The following is a 22,766-nucleotide window of genomic DNA, read 5'->3' on the forward strand; positions in this document are numbered from 1 at the left end:
TAACCTAAACAGCCCGTAAGCGAGTGTTTCGGCATTACCTTAGCGGGTTTGGCTCGTTTCCGACTTTCTAATCAAGTTTTCAGGTTCTTGTGCTTCTAAGCAAGCTAGGTACAAGTCCTATATCACAAACCAAGCAATTTTTCATCAACATAACAGCCCTTAACTTAGGGTTTCGGCTAGTGCACAAAAACGAACTTTTGAACCGTAAAAACGTCGTTTCAACCCTTTAATCAGTGTTTATGGCCAAAAAAACTATCAAAACAGGTTCCTTACCGTGTTTATGATCAAAACATGTTTATGGACCATGTTTTTATGGTATTAATCAAGGTTAAACAAGTACAAAAGCTACTTATTTAAGCCCCTTACCTTAGGGTTTGAAGGATTTCTCGAAAATCAGCTTGCAGCTGCTTGGACCTCAATTTTTATAAACCAAAATGAATAAACAAGCTTGTGAAATAAGTTTTATAAAAAAAATGGGGGGTGGGGTGTAGCTGTCCGATCGGAACATCATTATGGGCCCATGATGGGCTGTTTTGGCCCAATGATCTGGTTTCTCAAGCCCAAATATGAAAAGCTTGGTCCAAATTTAGTTCGGGTTTGGTTTTTGGCGCGAAAAACTTATCGGGTGCGTTAAACAATGCGAAAACGAGTGTTTTTCGGCTAGTTTTGTGTAAAATTATAAAAACATACTATATGTTTGTAAAAATCAAAAATATTTTCACGGATTGCTTAAAACATTTCAAGTGAGTGTTTGGTAAGTCTTTTTCGGCTTAACAGATGATACAATGCTTGGTTTGTAACTATCTTTTGCGTTTAAATCTATAGCGGGTAATTAAACGAGCATGTTTTCGTTTAATTTGTTTGCTATCAAACTAAGGCCATATTTCTAATGTTTTAGCTTGTATATATCGTATATCATTTATAGATGGCCCCCCAAGATATCTGGGTCATAACCTAACCCGTTCGGTTAATCGTTCGTTTGTTACGCAAAAGGCGTTTATTCGCTTAATCGGTAAATACGTACTGAGGTGTACCTTGTTTTGGCTCAAATGTCACAAAATTTCCTTATTATTTTAAACTATTTTGTTTAAAGACAAATTGTGGTTTGTAAACTCGTTTTAAACTTATGGTATCCTAGTGCTACTATGTTTGTGATAATCATATGCTTACGGTATACATGACGTCACGCGCCCGCACTTCCGCTATGGCTGGTGCGACATATGCCGTTTTGTATTTTGTTTTTGTGATCCGTATTTTTGGACTGCTTGTAATCTTAAGTCTGTTGTTACTCAATTGAGGTTTTCTTTCTTAGAGCATTCCTAACAGCTCCTTTATAATTATGTGAGGGAGTTCTCTAAATTATTTTAGAGGATTAAAAGTGTTTGTGAGTGTAGTAGAGAGAAAAATTTAAAGAAATAAGTAAATTTGGAGGAACACTGTTCATATTTTATTTATTTTTTAATATATTTGAAAGTAATAATCAACGGATGAAAGAGAAAAGATATGATAAAGATGCAAAAAAATATTATTTAATTGTATACGAGAGAGAAAATTTAGTGTTTTTAGTGTCATTATAAAGATAGAGATAGAGAAGCTGTCGAGAATGCTCTTAGTTTATTTTTTTATTATTAAAGTTGACCCTTTAAAAATTAAAACTTGGTTACTATTATATAAATTCTTCATTTACAAAATTAAAAACATTGACAAAAGAGTCAAATATGACAATTGATGATGAGTTGAATTGACTGGGCTCAAGAAGTTAAAAACCGTTATCTTAAAAGTCAAGGTTGAATGATTATCGTATTAAATGTTTCATGATTTTAATTATTAGCCTAAGAAAGATATTTATTTTTGAGTCTCTCAATTTGGGCATTTTAGACTTTAGTTGAATGTACCAATCTTATTGTTCAAACACAATTTTTGTGGTAGGGAAGAAATAAAAGTCAGTCTACTTTAGAAGGATTAAGTTTCAATAATTATTGACATTTTCTTCTAATCCAAAATTACATATTCAAGATATTTTCATTAGTGTTTTTTTACATATCAATTTAAATTTTATACTTTCAAAATAGACATATGTCTCAACAAGTCTATGAGCCTATCTCACTCATATAATACGGTAGATTTCAACCTTTATTCAAAACTTAAAATTGTATCCGGTTAAACCTGATTCTTATAAATCAACAGGTCCATCAATTCCTAGCCGAACCGCTTAACCCTGTGATTCCTAGTCCGGCAGCTGAACTTAATACTAATTTTAATTTTAATGAATCAAACTAGAGTAAACATAAATAACAAATTGTTACCACTCATGTCTCTCTATATATAGTTGAAAATGCTTTTGAGCAACCTATACAAGCAAAAGCAAAAAAGTCATTATATTTTTTATTTTAATGCCTAAGCTTTCATTCTTGAATGCATAAATATATTTTGTAATTGCAAGAATGATTATTTGTCATACTCCTGCCATTCCAGCCTTGGTTGTATGTCATAAACTTAATGGGCCTGTCCTTATAATACAAGAAGCTTAATGGGTTTTGAATGCACCATTTTAAAATTAGGTTTTTGTTTCGTTATCAACATTTATCTAGTGATCCTGAAAATGAAATTGTAACATCCAAATTTTAATCAATCTACATGTTACGGAATCCTGCTACTCGTCGGGTTGGCCTATTAACTCGTTTAATTAAACAGGTCGCCCACCAACCCGTTTAACCGATTTTCTACAACACATCACAACTCCATTATTACCACCAACCAGCCAACCTATTTGACACATTTACATAAATCATAAGCGGGCCAAACAGGTCGTGTTTAGGTTACGTGATTTTAAGTGTGCAGTTTAGGAGTGATGTTTTTGACACGGACTGAAATATAGGTCATGTTCAATTTGAACATTTCAACCCGACACGATTGGCATCCCTCTAAAACGCTGGAGATGGTATAAAATGCTAATTGGCCCAATTGGTGTTCTTACAGTCATATGCAATTTTGTCACCAATAAAGGTTTCCTACTTTTGATATAAGTGGCACATGACCCGTTGTTTGTGGTCGGTTAGAATCATTGCTTATGATAGCATCGCGTAAGGTAACATCAATCGACGTGATACAAACCATGATTTGTAGCTGAATCTTATCAATAGTTTAGATTTTTAATAGTTTTTCTAAATACAATATGATATTAGATCAGGAACAAGTAGAAAACAATATCACTAGCTCTGTAAGAATGTAACAGTAACAAATAATTGTTCTCGTTCTTGCTCTTGATCTTGAGTGCGCACGTGTTCAAACTGTCAATTTGGTTTATGACAGACAATGTCAAAGTTTGCTGCACGCCTCGTGGCAACTGTTGAAATCTGATTATGAACATCACTTTATAATAATACCACCTCCTATAACACAACTTAAAAAAAAAATCATCATAACCTCATGTTTTGAAGTCTTTTAACTTGTTTCTGCACATATTAAGACCGGTCGTGGATTGGGTCTGACCCTTTTCTAACCGGTCTTTTACTAAACCAAAAAGGGTCAAGTTTCTTGTTCAAAGTTGCAGATGATGGGCCTGATGGCTTTGCTTGTGGGTCCATCATGGAAACCACTTTGAGCAATCGGTTAGGATTCACCGTGACTTCAATGAGTATGTTTCTGACCCCGAAAACCATATATGGTTCGGTTGCTAGTATGCCAATACATGTAAGAAGGACAAATAGCTTATGTGTACTAGAAATCATAGTTTTATATGTAAAACAAGAAAGATAGGTAGAAGATAGATATGGTGTTTTGTTTGGAGTGAGTAAGCAGGACAGTTAAATCCTCCTTGTGTTGTGAATTGTTATAGGCCTTTGATTTATAGAATATAGCATCATGGGACCCACATGTCCCAATCATAAGCTTCTATTCAAGAAGATTAAGGCTGTTACACAAAAGAAGACTCTGACTAGGATGACTGTTATTGGGAATTGGAGCAAAGACTCATGATTCTATGTTGATGTGGGAATTTTTTTTTAAAACTTACTTAACATGCATGGAGGGTATTTTGGTAAATCACTATTCCTTAGTTAGTAAGAAAAGAGTAAAGACATTGAGCAGTTTGTTTTGGTAATAATTAGCAAATGGGAAGTGTGTTAAGCTATAAAGAAACAATGTAGAATATGTTTAATTACAAAATAAAAAAAAAACAAGCATTCACTTTATGCCACTTTCAAAATCTCTCTTTAGAATTCCAAGCTCTGTTACCAATGCATATGTGTTCCTTTACACTTTTCTTTCTTCTCATTTGTGTTTATTAATCACTAATCATATATGATAATGACATAACTGATCATATATTGATGTCTGTAACAAACTAGGATGAAAGTAGGAAGTGGGACCTTGAGCTTTGTGTATGGTACGGGTACGTACGCTTAGGCTTCTAAATGTGATGTACTATAGATACTTACTAAAGTAGAATCTAATATGTGATCGGCATGATTCTACCTTTAACAAATTAGCCAACATCCAAAATAAAGTGATGGTTTTGTTTAAAAACACAGAGATGTTGGCTTTGCAGCTTGTAGATTCTGAGATCTGGTCTTAAAGAAGTTGCTTTTGTCAACTTTAATGCAATCTTGGGTCCATTCAGAGTTTGTGGCATTAAAATCCTCACCTTCTCTGCCATATTCAACAAATAAATGTGTTAGTTCATAAAGAAAATAAGTTGTTTTGAAATACCAGGTGGCATAAGAACCCTTCCAACAAATATTGGTTATAACATAACATAAACTGATAAACATATGCCAAAGTAGATGCTTTGGTGGCTACTTTACTATTATTCCTAATGCAATAAATCATATGTAATATGCTTCCTTGTATCATAAATAAATTACCAAAGATAATGTTTTTCTAGAATAATAGCTTTATCTTTTTATTTAATATAAATCAATAAAACCTGCTTGTTTTGGTACAAGAAAGATATAGCACAAAACATATTATATGCACTTGATAAAGTTCCACAATATTAGATGCTAGATATGATATGATATACTTTTGGAGGAAAGATATTAGATCTGTCTTTATAAAACCGTCTTATTTCGCTCTCACTCGTACCATTAACAGCTTCAAGCAAAAAAAAAAAAAAAATCATGATTCCATGAAATAGTTGATGGATGTTACGTTTACAGCTGCCAAACAATGAATGCATATATTCTGACCATTATACAATAGTAGAAATGCCCATTTGAACCAAATAGGAAATCCACTAATACCATGATTCTTCTAGGCTAGAATCATTTGTACTTTGTGCAGTGGGAGTTTTATCTTCATTTGGATTTAGGGCCAAAGCTTCACCTTTCATTATTCCTCCAAATTATATCATATCTAGCATGAACGTATGCTAGAAGATAAGTAGGGAGAATGAAAATAGAATCAAAAAACGAAAACATTAAAACAAAATCTTCAACGAAATGGATTTGCCTATAGAACATTATCATCCAATATTTACTCTAGTACAGATAACTTTTTTGTGCAAAGTGAAGAAAAAATGGATATGGTGGCATGTTGATAATTTGATAATGATGCTATTTAGCAAATAAATTATTACTCTGCAACAATTAAGTTAGAGCGATAATAATTACGTTACTTCAATTATCTTGTGGTTAATAAATATTACACTACTCTAATTCTACTGTATATAGTAACAATAATTATTCTAGTTCAATTACGCTATAGGGTAATTATTTACTGAAAAGTGTAATAATAATATTTACGAAAATGTCATCAGCTCCTTTTTTTTCTCTCACTTTGTACGTTTCGCATGTTAAAACCCATTTGTACCTTATCAGAACACATATTTTTATAACATTGATATTCTAAACTTGTTTTCATCAAAAAGAATTATGATACTCTGTTTGATACGTTGGAGACAGTACACATGATAACAAATACATAGTTGCAAAACAGCTGTTTTGTAAAGTCGTTGAAGAAGGCCTAAGTGTCAAATGGCTTCATTTACACATTAACATAACATAAATTATTCACAACAGATTTGATGCCATCAACAAACAAAGCAAAACAAATTTCTCATAAAAGAATAATTTCTCCTCCGTCATCAAACATTTTCGTCCTGTGGAGCCGCAGTTGGAGTCACAGTGGGTGCTGGTGCGGGTGATTGGGCCGCTGCTGGCCCTAAAGAAGCCACCGTCAAGTGTAGCCCTCTCCTTTGTCCCGCTTGCAATACAAACGCTATTTGTGCCGCTGCCAATGCTTCCGCCTCCTGCACACCCCATTTTACCAAAATCAGTCACACACACAAATATATAATGTTAGGATCATATACAAGCAGCTCTTAACGTGAGAAGCGTACAAATAACTAGAGTAAAAACCATTACGCTACAGTTTTGTAGTATAAATTATTATTAGGTTATATAACACTATAGCAAATGAAGTCACGTAATTATAATTACTGTAGTTAAAAAAACTGTAGCGTAGTAATCATTACTCTGTTTAGCATAATTACTCGACGCTTCACACGTTAACAGCTGCTTGTATTTTATTTTAACACTATATATATAATATATGTATGTGTGTATATATATACACACACATTATACATGAGTGAACATAAGCAAACCTGTCTCTGTCTTCGACGCTGCAAAATGCTGATGGCCCAAACCATGATGTAACAAGGCAGAAGAAACCCAGCAACCCGAAGCAAGAAAAGCTGTCAAAATAAAGTTGATTATAAATATAGATATAAAATTAAAACTCATGGAGTTGTTAATATTTCCATAATCTTCAAGTCCCACTTACAGTTAAGAATGTAGATGCATCATCATCTCCATCTCCTCCATCAGAATCGGGTACAGTTGACGCATGTCGTAACAACAAAAGAGCCATCAGCTGCAACAATATTATAAATATCAGAACCAGTTCTTAAACAGGAGATTAATTAAAGTTGTATGGAATATGTGATTATGAGGGATTACAATTAAAACAGCTGAACGGCAAAATGCAGCTCCGCTGGCGTTTGTGGCATTATAATCGTCATACTCGGCTTCCAGATATTGACGGTCAGCTTCTGAGATCTGCCATCCTCCCCTGCAAACATCCAACCAATGTAAATTATGATCACTAAAATAATATTATTACATTACCAATTAAATCTTTAAATAAAATTGATTTAAGAGGTTGCATATACGGCTGGCAAACGAGTCGGGCGGGTTCAGGTCACGAGTCAAAGCGGGCCGCTTCAAGAGAGGGCTAGTTTGGTTAAGGTCAAAAAGGGCCGGGCCAGAGCGGGTATCAGATCGGAACAGGTTTCGGGTCAAAACAGGTTGGTTTAAATTTTTTTTTTTAATTTACTGTACATTTCAGCTTTGCTTCTGGTTTTCAGCGCCAGTTATACGGGTTCAGACAACAGTTACGCGCTGCATAGGTTACGTCTGTTTAAATGCCGTTTACGTGTATTCCAATATCGGTCCATGAGCGGAGCCGGTTACACGTATCAAGCACTTATTATCAAACAAAATTTGATCTTTGGTTACGCATACCCAATGTCTATGGTGGTTTCTTCCAAGCACGGTAACGGAGGTGGAGGAGCAACATAGCCCGGTTGGTAAGGCTGCACAAATCAACAAAACATAAATTTAAGCGGTTATTAATAATAATAATAATAAAAAAAAGATGATCTCGTATATTTGATAACGATAACATACCTGATGACAAATCTCACAAGTAATGTCACCCTTTTCGTTGCACCAGTGTTGAACACACTTTCTGTGAGCGTACTGCATAAGAAACAAACTTATTAACCGCCAACAACAAATGTTATTAAATGATGGAATGCAAATAATAATACCTTAAGACTGCCATTGCATGCGCAGGGTGTCTCTAAAGCATCAGTGGAATCTTCCTCCTGACAAATCCGACACTCTGCCATTGATAATAAGGGCGCTTCCTCATCAGCATATGAATCCTTGTTTTCATCCACTACAACAGCTACTGCATCAGAAGATGAGGGGCCCGCCATCTCCTCGCTCCTTTTAATGGGTCGATTCACATCCAGAACCAACTGATAACCCATCTATTTACAAGGGAAGCCTGCATTAAGAAACAAAAAAAATTTACAAAAATTATCTTCAATGAATCGTAAGATTGACAGTCGACATAGCATGAAGCATAACCAACAGCCCAGCATAAACAAATAATGTAACAAACTAACAAACACAAAAATATATTATAAAAACCATACGGTCCATTCCGGTTTTAAATGGTTGGTCTTCGGTAAAAACCGTAAACCAAACCGTTTGTTACGTTTCTGAAAATCTGAAACTGACTTGACCAAAAATGGAAGAAAAAACCAACCACGAAACCAAAGCGATGACCGGTTTGAAACCGAACAGTGAACACCCCTAATCTTCATAAAACAAAGCAAATTGACCAAAATCCACATATACAATGAAGAATTTTGTAATCAAAAGGGAAAAGAAGCCCAAGATGAGAAAAAGTCAAACTTTAAATTACAAATTTTCATCACAAAAGCTCAGAAATTGTATCAAAACGAATGATATGTCAATTTTCAACATAATCAAAGATCAAATTCTGTAAAGAGAAAGAAACCCCAATTGTGGTCAACATGAGAAAAAGTCAAACTCTAAATTGGGGAAGAACAAACCCAAAATGAATATAAATCAATTCAAGTTTTCCTATCACGAAAGCTCAGAAATTGAAGCATCAAAAGCAATTAACCTAAAAATCAAAATTACGAAACCTACTAGATCGCAAAATACAAACTTTATCCATACAAATTAATCGAAATCGAAAGGCCCATTACCCATATATCTCCAAAGCAAACAAGAACATATACCAAGACGTCAAATTTCAGCATAATTTATTAAATTCAAGAAATGAAAATGAAGATTGAAATGGGTCACCTGAAAATGGAGGAAAAAATGCGCGAGGGTGGAAAATAGGAAGCGCGTGATCTTTCTTTGTAATTAGCTTGAGTTTCTTTCTCTCTCTCTCCAAAACGGATGTTACTATATTTGGTGGATAATAATAGAAGATGGAAATTAGAGATTTATTTTTTTTTTAGTTCAAAAGGTTGGAACTTTCCTTCCCCTTACAAATTACTCGGTTTCTTCATCATGACTGAATCATCATCATCTAGAATAAATAATATCTCCTATACAATATTTGACTTCCCTAGTTGTTCTTGACTTCCTTCTACCCGACTCGAACCCATTCCGCTTTCAAACCCTTCCCAAGCTGAAACCTCCTCTGACCCGAAATCTGTTTCGATTGAACCAGTTCTGACACGAAACTAAATTAACCACATGTCTCTCTATCTACCCGTCTTGCTACCTTTTCTCAGAGAATTGGTTTCTTATGCTCACGCCAGAGTTTGACACGTTAAAGGACCCTTTTTGCAGTGAGGCGAATCGTGTCTTTGTCTTAGTAGTTTAGGTATTACTTGAGTTGGATCCTGACCGTGCATGGGTCTCTATTTATTTTGCTTTGGAGCAACTGTTGGGTTTGTGAAGGCTTTGGGCTTGGGCTCAAATTGGTGACAAGGAGAACAAGAGCTCGAGCCCGTTATTGTTTTTTGTTAGTTAAGCCTTTAACTCTAGTTTTATCTCTATATATACCCTCGCTATGTAATTGTAATCTGTGCACATCAATAATAAAATAACCTAGTTGCAACCCGTGGATGTAGGTCCTCGCTGGGACCGAACCACGTAAAATTATTATGTCGTTTATCATTTGTTTTCTGTTTACTATGTGTATAATCATGCGCGCTTGTTCATGTGTTGTTCCGTTGCGCCGCTTTGTTCCTAACAAGTGGTATCAGAGCTGTGACTTGTTAACACACGGTTTGTTACACAGAATACGATTCGCAGTTTGGTTTTATCTAGTTCGAAGATTGAAGATCAAGTTGGCGGCAGTTTCAGGGCTTCTGTTTGTGTTTGTATCAAATCTTGTAAAGCAGTAAATAACTCTTGAAAGTTGTTGGGGGTCTAGATCATGTAACTGTTAGGGTTGGTGATATTGTTAGCATGTTTTGGTCGACTGATAGGCCCTTAAAACCGGGGTTTTATGATAAAAATTGAAGTCACTAGGCCACGGAGTTAGTGTGAGATCGCAAATTATTGTTGCCGGCGTAACGAATTATTACAATTAGGGTTCTTAGCCGGGTGTTGATATCGTTATTAGCCATGGCCAATAAGAATCTTAGATTCGCTGGGTTGTTGTTTGGATCACAAAGTGTAGAGCCCTGTTTTGTTAATTTAGTCTTTTATATTGTTTCACGTTTATCACGATGTATTTAACGTAGCTTTCGTTTCTTGTAACAACGTTTGGGGCCGAGGCCTTGTAATATGTGCCCATTGGGCCGGATATAATGAAAAGCAAGTGCATGGAGATACACTATAAATAGTGCATCCTTCTTTGCATTAAGTAACCTTTTTGGAAAATAACTTATCTTATCCTTTCACCAACTCTCCTCTCACTCTCCCACCCATCATAACCAGTCAACAACCAACACTCACAAGATCCGAGATCTCGGTTCAACACTAGCGATTTCCACTAGCTAGTTGTTGAGATTGATCCAAGAACATCATTGTTTGATCCGTTCAAAGGACCTACAATTGGTATTAGTTTTGGTGTATTTCTACCCTTCCTGTTGCAACTACTCCAATCCATGCTTCGGTGTCTCGGTCAATTTTAATGCACTGTGTGTTACAAAGTTTGGATGGCTTCCATCTATATGTTGGTCCCTCTAACAGGAATGTGTTGCCTGTAGCTCCTCAACCAGCTACAATAGATCCATTACTACAGCCAGCATATACGACCGATATAGTAAACGGTGAAGATGCTTTTGATTCTGATTCAGATGATTCATTCATGTCAGCCGACAACGTTGATCCAAATCAGACTGAGCCTGTAGTGAATCTTCAGGTAGAACATAGCGTGGTGGAGTCTATTCCCACACCTCCTTCATCAGATAATATCCAGGTTGCTGCTGAAGAGACTGGTGCAAATGAAGTTCCTGCTGGTGTTTCTGACAACACTGGCTCTACCTAGGTTCCCCCAATCATTGTTCCGTTCATGGAGAATCTATGGGATGGTCCCATTGCCCAAGAACAAGGGGTTGATCAGCCAGACACTGTTCAACCAACCCTGATGTTCTGATCAATGCTCCCAACATATTCCATCCCGTAGAAAGCCTGACAATGGAGATTCAGGCAGATCCTATTGAGAAAGTTGAGCCAATTCCTCAATTGACAATTCACCAGTCTCACATAACAAAAAACATCATTGGATCTCCCTCAACTGGCATCCAAGCACGAAGCTAATCCGGTACCATTAACAAGTGTCTTTTTGCATGTTTTATATCACAGGTTGAACTAAAGGATTACAAGATGTCTCTCAAAGAGAATTTTCAGGTTGAAGCCATGCAAGAGGAACTGTTACAGTTCAGGAAGCTAAACATTTGGAAGCTGGTCAAGAAGTCGGAGAGCAAGGAACCGAATGGGACAAGATGGGTGTTCATTAAAAAGGATGATAAAGGGGTGATCACAAGAAATAAAGCTAGATTACTGGTGCATGGCTTCTCTCAACGTGAAGGTCTTGATTACGATGAGTTTATGCTCCTGTTGCTAGACTTAAGGCCATTCATCTCTTTTTAGCCTTTGCATCGTACATGAACTTCAAAGTTTATAAGATGGATATTAAGACAGCTTTCTTGTATGGAAAAGTTAAAGAAGAAATCTAACTTAAGAAACGGGTATGTTTTGAGGATCCCGATCGTCCTGACTATGTCTAACGTCTTGACAAAGCTCTTTATGGCCTTCATCAAGCACCTCGTGCTTGGTATGCTGCTCTGGCTTAACATCTTTTGGAGCACGGCTATATAAGAGGTGTTATTGATCAAACACTCTTTGTCAAGAAAGTTGGATACGATCTGATCATAGTCAAGTGTATGTTGATGATATTATCTTTGGGTTAACAAATGATAAGCTGTGTAGAGAGTTCTTAGAGGTTATATAGCGTCAGTTTGAGATGAGTTCTTTGGAAGAAATGACATTCTTTCTGGGCTTACAAGTTGAACAAAAGATGGATGGGATCTTGATTCATCGGGATAAATACGTTTACTAAATCGTTCAAAGATTTGGGTTTAAGGATGCATCTCTGTTTGTCAATCTGATTGCTACAAGACCTATGTTAGCTCCAGATCCATCAGGAAAGCCAGTTGATCAACACCTGTACAGGTCCATGATTGGCTCCTTGATGTATCTCACTGCAAGCAGGCCGGACATCATGTTCTCTGTTTGTCAGTGTACCAGATATCAGTCCGATCCAAAAGAATCTCACTCAGTTGCTGTCAAGCGTATCTTTCGATATCTTAAAGGAAAACCACGTACGGGTCTTTGGTATCCAAAGGGCTCTCCTTTGAAACTGCATGCCTACACCGACAGTGATTATGGGGGATGCGATTTAGACAGAAAATCAACTACTGGTGGACGTCAGTTCCTAGGTGACTGATTAATTTCTTGGCAATGTAAGAAGCAAGTCACTGTACCCACCTCCACTGCTGAAGCAAAGTACATCGCCGCATCTAGCTGCTGCTTATAAGTGATATGGATCCATCATCAGTTTCTGGATTACGGTTTGAATTTTTTTAACACCCCTATCAATTGTGACAATGAAGCAACATTTTGTATTGTGAAAAACCTGGTCCAATACTCCAAGACAAAACATATTGACATCCGAATGCATTTCATTCATGATTGTTTTGATTAGAAACTTGTTAGTTTGAAAGGGTCCATTCTGATTGCAACTTTGCAGATCTTTTTACAAAATCCTTCGATCATGCCCGATTTCTATATTTGTAGAGTCGCTTGGCATGATCTGTTGTGATTAAAACTATCTTTTTATATTTTTAAATTGTAAATATTTTTTAAATATGCCATAATTTTAGAGGGAGAAAATGAGTTGTGTTTAACTCACCAAAAATATTTTCAGTTTGTTTTAAGAAAAACAAAAATTGGTCACTTGACGTACCATAAAGATTTTATTTTCCTTTCAAGAAAAACAAAAATTGTCTCAAAAGAAATTTTCCCGTTTAGAGAGAGCTCATGTTTAGAGGGAGTCGGATAATTTTAAATCCCAAAATTTTGAAAAATTGATCCGACCTTTGGAAAGCAATAAGAAATTGTGTTTAATGATCCTAGCACATGAAAATAGTAGATCAAAAGCCAACAATATCATTGCTTAATGTGTAGATTAGCTTGACAAATGAGTAAGTGCCAGAGTGATATAAACTAAAATATCCGCACATTCTAGTGGTTTTACTTTTATGAAGCGGTCATGACTCCAATTAAAGTCATATCAATGAGGGAAAAAATGTCATTATCATTAGTCAGTCATACACGAGCCCGTTAGTGATCGGTCATAATAAAATTGTTCTTGGTTTGTTATAAATAATTAAAATCAAAATGAAAATGTAGAAAAATTGCAAAGTTCTTAAATATTAAAAATCAACACAATGTTGATAATTAAAAAACAAGGGGTGTGGAACCCCTTGAGGTGGGGTAAACAAGTAAGTCCAAAACACCTTGAATGAAGGCATGTAAGTCAGACTTGTGTGGCATGTAAGTCCATGGTTCGACTTTTAAATGTTTGTAAAAGTTTGCAAAAGTTAAAATGTTGTGAAAATGTTTTGATACATCATTAGGGGGTCAGAGTTAATTTAGGGTGACCTGATAAACATAAAGTATGCCCGAGGTAAGATGGAGTCAGTAACACGTTGGATTAAATAGGGACCACATAAGTATTGTGCTTAATATATTCCTCAGCATGTCAATTTGACATCAAAATACTTGTTAAGTTTAAAATGAACAAAATATATCAACAATTGACTTTGGATTTTGGGCATAATAATATTTAAATAGAAGTTCGATCTAGGACGTTGTAAGATAATGTGATTCCATGTCATGATCTTTCTCGCAAAAATATTAATATAACTAGAAAATCTTGTAAATAGTTTTAATATAATATTAATTTTCGCATTATTTTTTTATTTTTATTTAATCTTAATTTTTTTTAACTTGAAAAACTTTCTTTTTAGTTATTTTATTTTTATATTTTATGTTATTTTATTTTTTACTTTTTTACTTTATTGTTTTGTTTCAATTTATTTTTTATTAAATGTTGTCAAGTGTGTAGGCCGACAAAAATATATCTTGTGTATATTTGAGTATTTGGATTCGGCGTATATATATCTTTCGGGTTTGAATTTGTAAATATTTTCAAAGTTCATGGATTGAGAGTGTAATATTGTTTAAAACTCGGGAGGTTTTGACCCCATCGTGAGATAGGCTAACCCTATATATAGCGTCAGCCAACTTCCCCTTGTACTCATTCACTTCATTTTCTTCAAAACCTCTCAACACATACTCTCTCTCTCTCTATCTCTAAACTGCCGAACCCAACCACCACCCTCATCAAATCCTTAAACACAATCAAACTTGCTTCTTCATCTTAATTCACACTGGATATTCATCATCCATGGATCCATCTCCTTCGGTATAACTTCACATGTTTTTAACATCTCATATTTTTGTTCTTAGTTGTTCTTGTTCTTGGGTTTTGGTTCAAAAGAGGAACCGATGATGATGTTAAATGGACTGTGATTTGTTGTTGTTGGACAAATTGATACTTATGGCATGTTAACATCATTCTAACAAAACTTTTGAACTGATGTAATTTTGTGTTTGTACAAAGTTTGTTTGCTTTTGAGTTTTGTTTTGAAAATTTCACACTTTTTAATATGTATATGACTTTGATTGGGTTCAGAGATGAGCTTGAAACTTGTACAGATGATAGATCGGGTCTAGAAGAACTTCGTGTAAAATGGAATTGAGTTTTGGATAAAGTGAAATTTAATCGAATCAACTTAATTTAAATCGAATCGAATACAATTTAATCGAATCGAGTTTAACTAAATCGAATCAAATTTTCAAAATTCGATTCAATTCATTTAAATTCGATTCGATTCATTTGAACTCAATTCGATTCATTTATGTTGATTTGATTCCTTTTAACTTGAATGTTTTCCAAAAATACTTATATGTTCTCTGTTAATCAAAATCGAATCGAATTGTCAAAAACTCGATTCGATTCATTTTCACTTGTTAAAATTTTCCGTTCACAACACTTTCTGTTAAAGGTTAATTTAAATCGAATCGACTTTCCAAAATTCGATTCGATTCATTTACATGTGTATATTTTTAGATTGTATATTTTTATCTTATGTTTAGTCCTTATCTTTGTGGTTTTTATTTTTATCGGTTATAATGGCTTGTTAATGATGACATTGCGGAAATATAACATGTACTATCCCTTAGATCTCTCGAGGAAGAACAAGCAAAGGGTGTTCATATCAATGATCAAAGGAATAAGAGAATCTCCACTGATGCATGCTATTTATGGAAATCTGGAGATTCATACAAGTTGGATTGAGGAATTCTGGACCAATGGCCAAGCCGCAAAAGATGGGAATATAATTTCTACGGAAGTGGTAGGAAAGAAACTCCGGATAACTAAGGAGAATATTAGGCGGGCATTAAACATCAAGGACGCATCAGATCACTTCTTTGACCGTTGAAGAAGAAAGATTTACAGCCATTTGTTGATGGGATCGGGTATGACGTCAAGTGGACAATGTGTGAGAAGAAGCATCTGCCTACTGGAAGTGTCTGTTTCACATCATTGCAAACTGCTTATCTGAACAGAAGGGAGGGTTTGACAAGCTAAGAACGGACTGGGTTGGCATTATGGCATGTCTCATAAACCCGGACCAAGTTTAACTATTCGAGACACTTCTTCTTATGCATCCATGCGAATGCGTTGACCAACAGTCCTTGGATGATGTATCCAAGATTCGTCCAAATGATTTTGGATGATATGATGGTTGAAGTGCCTAAGCTAGAAACAGAGCCTCACAATTCCAAAATTGTGAAGCAAACAGGTGTTCAAGGTGATGTTGGAAGCACCTGTTCGAGGAGATTACAAGTATCGAGGAGTTTACATATGTAGTTATTTAGACTGTCCGCATCACTTCAGAGTAATTTTCTTCACAAACAGCCTAGTCAGCATGCCACGTCAACTTCCCATTCATTTTTTCCACAAACACTTTTACCTACAACAATAACATATTCATTCTTTTCACAAACAACCTCATAATTTTCACATCACCAATATGGAGGACCCACAAACCATCATCCTTCACCATCCTTGATAAAGGATTTTCAAGGATGGATGACCTCCACCTCCACCTTCACAACACTTGCCTTTTCTATCCTTCTCACGAATCTCTTCCACATAAGCTATGGATGACCCTGATGCAGAAGGTCTTATAGTTTTGTTGGGAAGCCATTTATTAGAGATAAAAGATTGATGATGACATAAACACAAATAGTAATACAAGGATCAAGTGTGTAAATTAGAAACCATGAATAAACTCTTGGCTTGTTGTGGGGATGCCAGCAATTATGAATAAAAAAAAGTATCAATTTTGAGTGTATGTGTTAAGGAAATTGATAGAAGAAATCATGGATTTATGGTTTTGTTGATGAATCACGAAATTAGAACCACCAGTTCATTTTGCACGTTGATTACTCTTTCTTTTTAGTTTGAGGTAAGAAAATTAACTGATGTGGAGAAATTAAAGGCAGTTAAGAAAAGTATACCCGGTAGCTGGAAAGATATTGGAGATGTGGAGAAATTAGAGACGGAGGTCGGGCTCGATATAAAGGTTGGTTTTGGACCGATAATTTGGTCGGTTGTGGGCCTCTTTGTAATACATTTGGTGAGCTTTTCAACGTAGCCGAACAACAACAAAAAAAGAAAACAAAAACTATTGTAGACTTGTAGTTGACTCTTGAGGATGGGAAAATAGATTTTAATGTAAAGAAGTGAGGAACGATTTGGAAGATGCTACGGGTTCTTTGTGGATGTTTCCTTGGAAAAATCGGTTCCATTGAACCTATATTATTTTGCGAGGTGTAGAGAGATTGATCTCATACCTACATAAAAAGATTTGGCTACCATGGTGTAACTTGGGGAGATATTTTATGTGCCAATTGTGGGTTTGCGCAAGAATCAGTGGATCATTTGTCTATATCGTGTATGGTGTCAAAGCCAATATCGTGACAGGTTAGCTGGCAATATTCAAATCCCCGTGAACGTGTACTCGGTCAGTGAAATGTTATTAAGATTTTGGGAAACACAAGGCATTGCATCAAAGAAGAAGAAGGCGATTCAAGTGGTGTTCTTGGTGACTATGTGGACTATATGGAGGTGTAGGAATTATGGGGTTTTTAATACCACACATTATTCCGAAACTAATTATTATATGGTTGAAAACATAAACGAAGACTTCGCATTTTGGATGAAAAATAGACTAAAATTGTGATTCTCATGGTGGTTTGTGCGTTTTATATAAAATCCCTGTAAAAAAAGGAGAAATACGGTATGATAATCATCATGACGGATTAATTCAACATTTAAAACTCGTGGTTCCTATAATCATTTTTTCATTCCGGTATGGTATGACTTATATGAGTTTTATATACAACAGTTATAATGTAATTCCTTTTTCATATGATATAACTTATCACATTACATTAAGCCTGAAATAGAAATGTACGTAACTAAATATATGGTTTAGTTAACTAAATATATGGTTTAGTTAATATATAATTACCTTAAAATTAATCCTATACTTGTCTTTGTTTGAAACTTTGATGGCAAATCAGGACCGGTACCTTACAAGCATCCAGAAGAGGTGTCCTTTATTCAAATCAAGAAAAGTAAAAATAACATAAAAGTACAAATGAGTATGAAAAACATTATATAAACCCAAGAAGTAACATATCAAAAAGCAAGATTTGATCAAATATTCCTTCAATATGGAGAAGAAGCAGATAGCCATTGTGGGAGCTAAGACTGTTCAAAGGGAAAGATCCTACCCTTTTACCTAATACCTTACCCGGACTCTTTACCCTTTTAGAAAGAAATGTGGACCCGAGACCCTACCCTCTAAACAATAAAAGGTCGGGTATAAATAAGGATTTTAAGGGTCCAACCCTTTACCCTTTAAAGCAGTAATCGCAGCTCCTTTTCTGCTTTTACTAGTTGCATATCTCATATAAACTTTAATATATGAATCCTAGAACAATTATATTTCCATTTAATAACACAGTAAACTCTAACTTCGAAAGTTTATCAACCATTTAAATCGATGCAAATAATATTCACATTCATAAATTACATATAGAGAACAATTCAGTGATATATATATATGTGTGTGTGTGTGTTTCCAATCAATAGTATGGCCTTTTATTTTTATTTTTCTTAGTAGTTATGAAATTTATGATGAATCATATATAAGATACCAACCTCTCCTACATTTCAGATTAATCGCGAATCTGATGTATATCTATCTAGAAACTAATAAACGGGTCAAGGGTGGGTTTGAAAAAGGGTCGGACCCTTGAAACCCTTTTATCCTTTAAGGTGAAATTTAAATACCCTTTACCCGACCCATATTATCTATTCGGGTCTAATTAAGGGTTTACGAGTCGGGTAAAAGGGTTTCAAGGTTCTGACTGTTAACTTGCTCACCCCTAGTGGGAGCAGGAAATAGTGGTCTTCTTGCATGTAAATACTGTCTCTCTAAAGGCTTCAACCCCATTGTCTTGGACTTCGAATCTAACATCGGTGGAGTATGGGCTAAAACCATCAAAACCACTAGGCTATAGATACCTAAAGTCATGTATCAGTTTTCTGATTTCCCATGGCCGGCTTCGGTTACCGACGACTTCCCCACCCAATAAGAGATGATAGATTACATCCGATCCTATCCCACCCATTTCAATCTCATGCCCCATATCAAGTTCCATTCCTGAGTCAAGGGAATCTACTACGATGGACCATCATCGGATATATGGTCGCTTTGGAATGGGACTGGAGAAGTATTTCCACCGGAAGGCAAGTTGAAACTTACGGTTGAAAACACTCAAGCCGCGACCACCCAGGTATACATGCGTGCATGCATGCATGGTCAATTGAAGCTTTAGTAACTGCATGCCTAACTATGGGACAATTATTTCACAAACAATTTTAAATTTATATAAAAAACGTAGATAAAAACAAAACAAGTTTGTGTATTAAATTTATTTTAGAAAACACATCTTACATGTTATTAGAGAAATCTAGTGTAAATATATTAAATGTAAACTGAAAAAAATACAATAAACTTAAGTAAAAAGGGCAAAAGAGTGACGTCACCTTTCTAAACGTACCTTTTTAAAATTGTGGCTCATGTAATCACACTCTTTCAAAATTACGTATCTAAAAATAAATAAATCTTAAATGCGTCGTCTATATAATAATATTAATCAAATCGTTAATCTATGGAACAACTTATAGGTTTACACTGTGGACTTTGTGATTCTACGTGTGGGAAGATTCAAAGATGTTCCAAACATACCTAAATTCCCAGCCAGGAAAGGCCCAGAAGTTTTCCGAGGGCATGCCATACACTCCATGGAATATGGATCTGACAAAGCTGAAGAGTTTGTGAAAAGAAAAAAGGTGGTTGTTGTGGGGTTTGGGAAAACAGGTCTTGACATTGCAAGGGAGTGTTCAACAATCAACGGTTAGTTAAGGCTTGGTTATCGCCAGATTCTGATAGTGGAGTTACTAGCCATCTATAACTTTCCGGTGCATGTTGTTTTGTAGGGCCAAAGCATATCCATGTACAATAGTATACAAGCGCGATCATTGGAAGCTATCAGAATGGTTTCCTTTGGGAATCCCATTGGTGAATATGATGTTCAGTCGAACCACAGTGCTTTCCGAACATAAGCCAGGCAAAAGCTTTCTACTTGGTCTTCTAGCAACATTACTCTCACCGGTAGTAAGTTATTGATTATTGAATATGCAAATTGTGTTCACATGATTATTTCAATTAAATTAAGTAATTAGGGGACACATTGCCCCTTTATAGAGTATATCCGTATCTGAGTTTTTCCCCTTATCAAATAATAATTTATTCTTAGCCTTTTCAATTATTTATGGTATCATTTGAATTTTGTCACAATTATTAGTATTAGGTCATTCGTAGTCAAAACTCTCCATATAAACGGGTTATTGGTCACGTGGTGTCGCCAAAAATACCACCCACAACTTTGAGGGACGGTATAGGAAAGAGTTGTGGGCCAAAGCATCACCCACAACTCTCCCAGACTCCCGACCAATACATTTAGATAAAATATTTTTCATTGAATTATATTACTAGTATTTAAATATATACAAATAAAGCATATCAAAAATATAATACAGTGATGTTGGTTTTAAAATTGTTTCTTTACTTGCAACAAAGTTGACAAAAATCAAAGGTAATTTTGTATAAAAAAATATTTAGATATTCATGTTTTCTTTTTTCTTTTTATAGTATCATTTATTCAACAAATGTATAACACGTTTACTTAAAAACCATGATATATTATTGTATACAAATAAGTATTTTATAAAATTTTGATTTATAAAAAACACTTTTTTTTCTATTTACATTTTACCATATATTCTACCCATCTCAAACACAGGATTCTAACCTAATGAAATATATAAATTTAATAGCGTTGCTGCGTTGGGGAATATGAACACTTGTCGAAAGCCATGCCAAATGACTTCCACCCTCCAAGTACAACATGGTGCCACAACATAGCCTCCTAAACGACTTCTCCTCAGGATTGGTTTTGTATATGCCATATCCGACAACTTCTTTGATTGGTTTTGTATATGCCATATCCGACAACTTCTTTGATGCGGTCGACAAAGGAAGCATCAAGTTGAAGAAATCTCCAAGTTTTGAGTTTTATGAGAAAGGGATTTTAATCGGTGATGACAACACACACATAGAAGAGGGCGTAGTTATTTTTGCTATAGGATTCAATGGTGTAGACAAGCTCGAGCGTGTTTTTGAATCACAAACATTTCGCCACTACATTACTGACCCTCCACGAGTCCCCCTTTACAGGTTTGTAGCATCGTTCTCACTTTAAATATCAATAAAAAAAATACAGAAAATCTTTAACTAAATTACATATTATTATCGATAGGGAATCCATTCATCCCCGGATACCGCAGCTAGCTGTGGTCGGATTTTCTGATGGTCTTTCAAGCCTTTACACCTCTGAAATGAGGTGTCGCTGGGTGGCGGCACTTCTTGAAGGTGCAGTTAAGTTACCAAGTGTTAAAGAGATGCAGAAAGACGTCGTCCGTTGGGATGAATATATGAAGCAGTCATCTGGGGAGTTCCATTCTCGATCTTTCTTTGGTGGTATAGAAATTTGGTATAATGATCTACTATGCAAAGACATGGGCATGAACCCAACGAGAAAAAAAAGGACTGATGGAACCTATTTGTAGCTTAATTTGCTCCCATGGACTACGCTGAAATAAGATTGAATTAAGTCGAACCATCTAGGATAACTTTTGTTGTTCTGTGATTGAGATATTATGTTATTGTAATAAGGTAATGATCAGATTATTACCATATAATATCATAATAAATTTCTGCATTGCGTTAATTTTTAAAATTTCTAAATTTAGCAAAGAGGAAAGGTTTACCCTCGTCCTATCTTCTTTAGACCCTACCAGTAGCCGTTGGGTACATTTGTTTTAACTAAGAGCTCATTTTTATGTTACTTGTAACAGGAGAAGAGTTTTAGCTCAAGCTTTCCATCATTATGCAGTTGCATAACTTCTATATCAATAAAACTGGATTCCTAGCTAAAGCAGTGACGACCCAGGAAATTTTATCATAGAGATCAAAATTTTTCGTAATTTGACTATCGCTGTATACGTTAGGATTTTTACACTATAATAAAAAAAAATCATACGGGACGACAGACCATCGTACCACTAAAGAAAAGTGTTTATGTTTCTCTTAAGTTTTGAACATTTTGTGAGCTCTAAACCAAAATACATACAACGACAAGTTTCACTAAACTATAAGGATATATGCAAAACTCAACTGCACTCTCAAACATTCAAACGAGGTAAAAAAGAAGAATCCAATACAAATTATATTAACAAAAGATATGTTGAAGATGCGCTATATTATTTAGAAGATATTTGTGAAATCATACTTTGTTATAATTGACATAGTTACCTTGGTTAGTTATGTTCGATTAGGTAAGTTTGTAATTTATATCTTACATTTGTAATCATTCTAGACAATGAGAATTACACAATCACCAACTTTTATGGTACCAGAGCTTCGGTTCTAAATACCAATGTTTTTTACTACACGGTCCTAATCATATCACCATGGCCGATGATGATGATGATACCTCCAAACTTGAAAGCAAACCGGCTCTACACCCTGCATACACAATTACAAATATTCCAAACAAAATTAAAGCTATCTATATATGATCGTAATCAAAAGACCCATTACCCATATATCTCCAAAGCAAATAAGAACAAAGACCAAAACGTCAAATTTCACCATAATTTATTTAACAGATTCATTCAATTCAAGAAATCAAAATGAAGATTGAATACCTGAAAATGATAAGGAAAAAATGCGCGGAGGGTGGAAAATAGGTAGCGCCCGATCTTTCTTTGTAACTGACTTCTCTCTCTCTCTCTTCAAAACGGATGACTACCCGCAATGCAAGGTCCTGCATTTACTACATGCATCCTAGGCATTCCTG

At 35.3% G+C, this 22,766-nt stretch overlaps 2 protein-coding genes across 2 annotated transcripts; one reads left to right on the forward strand and one right to left on the reverse strand.

The window, feature by feature from the left end:
• Window positions 1-5,868: 5,868 nt before the first annotated feature.
• Window positions 5,869-9,034, reverse strand: LOC143579978 (uncharacterized). Its single transcript, XM_077063140.1, has 8 exons — window positions 8,910-9,034; window positions 7,835-8,076; window positions 7,692-7,763; window positions 7,527-7,597; window positions 6,963-7,074; window positions 6,787-6,876; window positions 6,608-6,697; window positions 5,869-6,250 (listed from the first exon to the last, which is right to left on the reverse strand). The coding sequence occupies exons 2-8, from the start codon at window positions 8,057-8,059 to the stop codon at window positions 6,086-6,088; spliced, it is 825 nt and encodes a 274-aa protein (XP_076919255.1). The 5' UTR covers window positions 8,060-8,076; window positions 8,910-9,034; the 3' UTR covers window positions 5,869-6,085.
• An 11,719-nt stretch (window positions 9,035-20,753) lies between these two features.
• LOC143579970 (putative flavin-containing monooxygenase 1) lies at window positions 20,754-21,474 on the forward strand. Its single transcript, XM_077063134.1, has 2 exons — window positions 20,754-21,082; window positions 21,165-21,474. The coding sequence occupies exons 1-2, from the start codon at window positions 20,754-20,756 to the stop codon at window positions 21,472-21,474; spliced, it is 639 nt and encodes a 212-aa protein (XP_076919249.1).
• Window positions 21,475-22,766: the final 1,292 nt, after the last annotated feature.

This window comes from Bidens hawaiensis, unplaced genomic scaffold (genome assembly GCF_021521415.1).
Source record: "Bidens hawaiensis isolate Kalapana, Puna unplaced genomic scaffold, B.hawaiensis_p1.1 tig00030182_1, whole genome shotgun sequence".
In the NCBI taxonomy this organism is placed as follows: Eukaryota; Viridiplantae; Streptophyta; class Magnoliopsida; order Asterales; family Asteraceae; genus Bidens; species Bidens hawaiensis.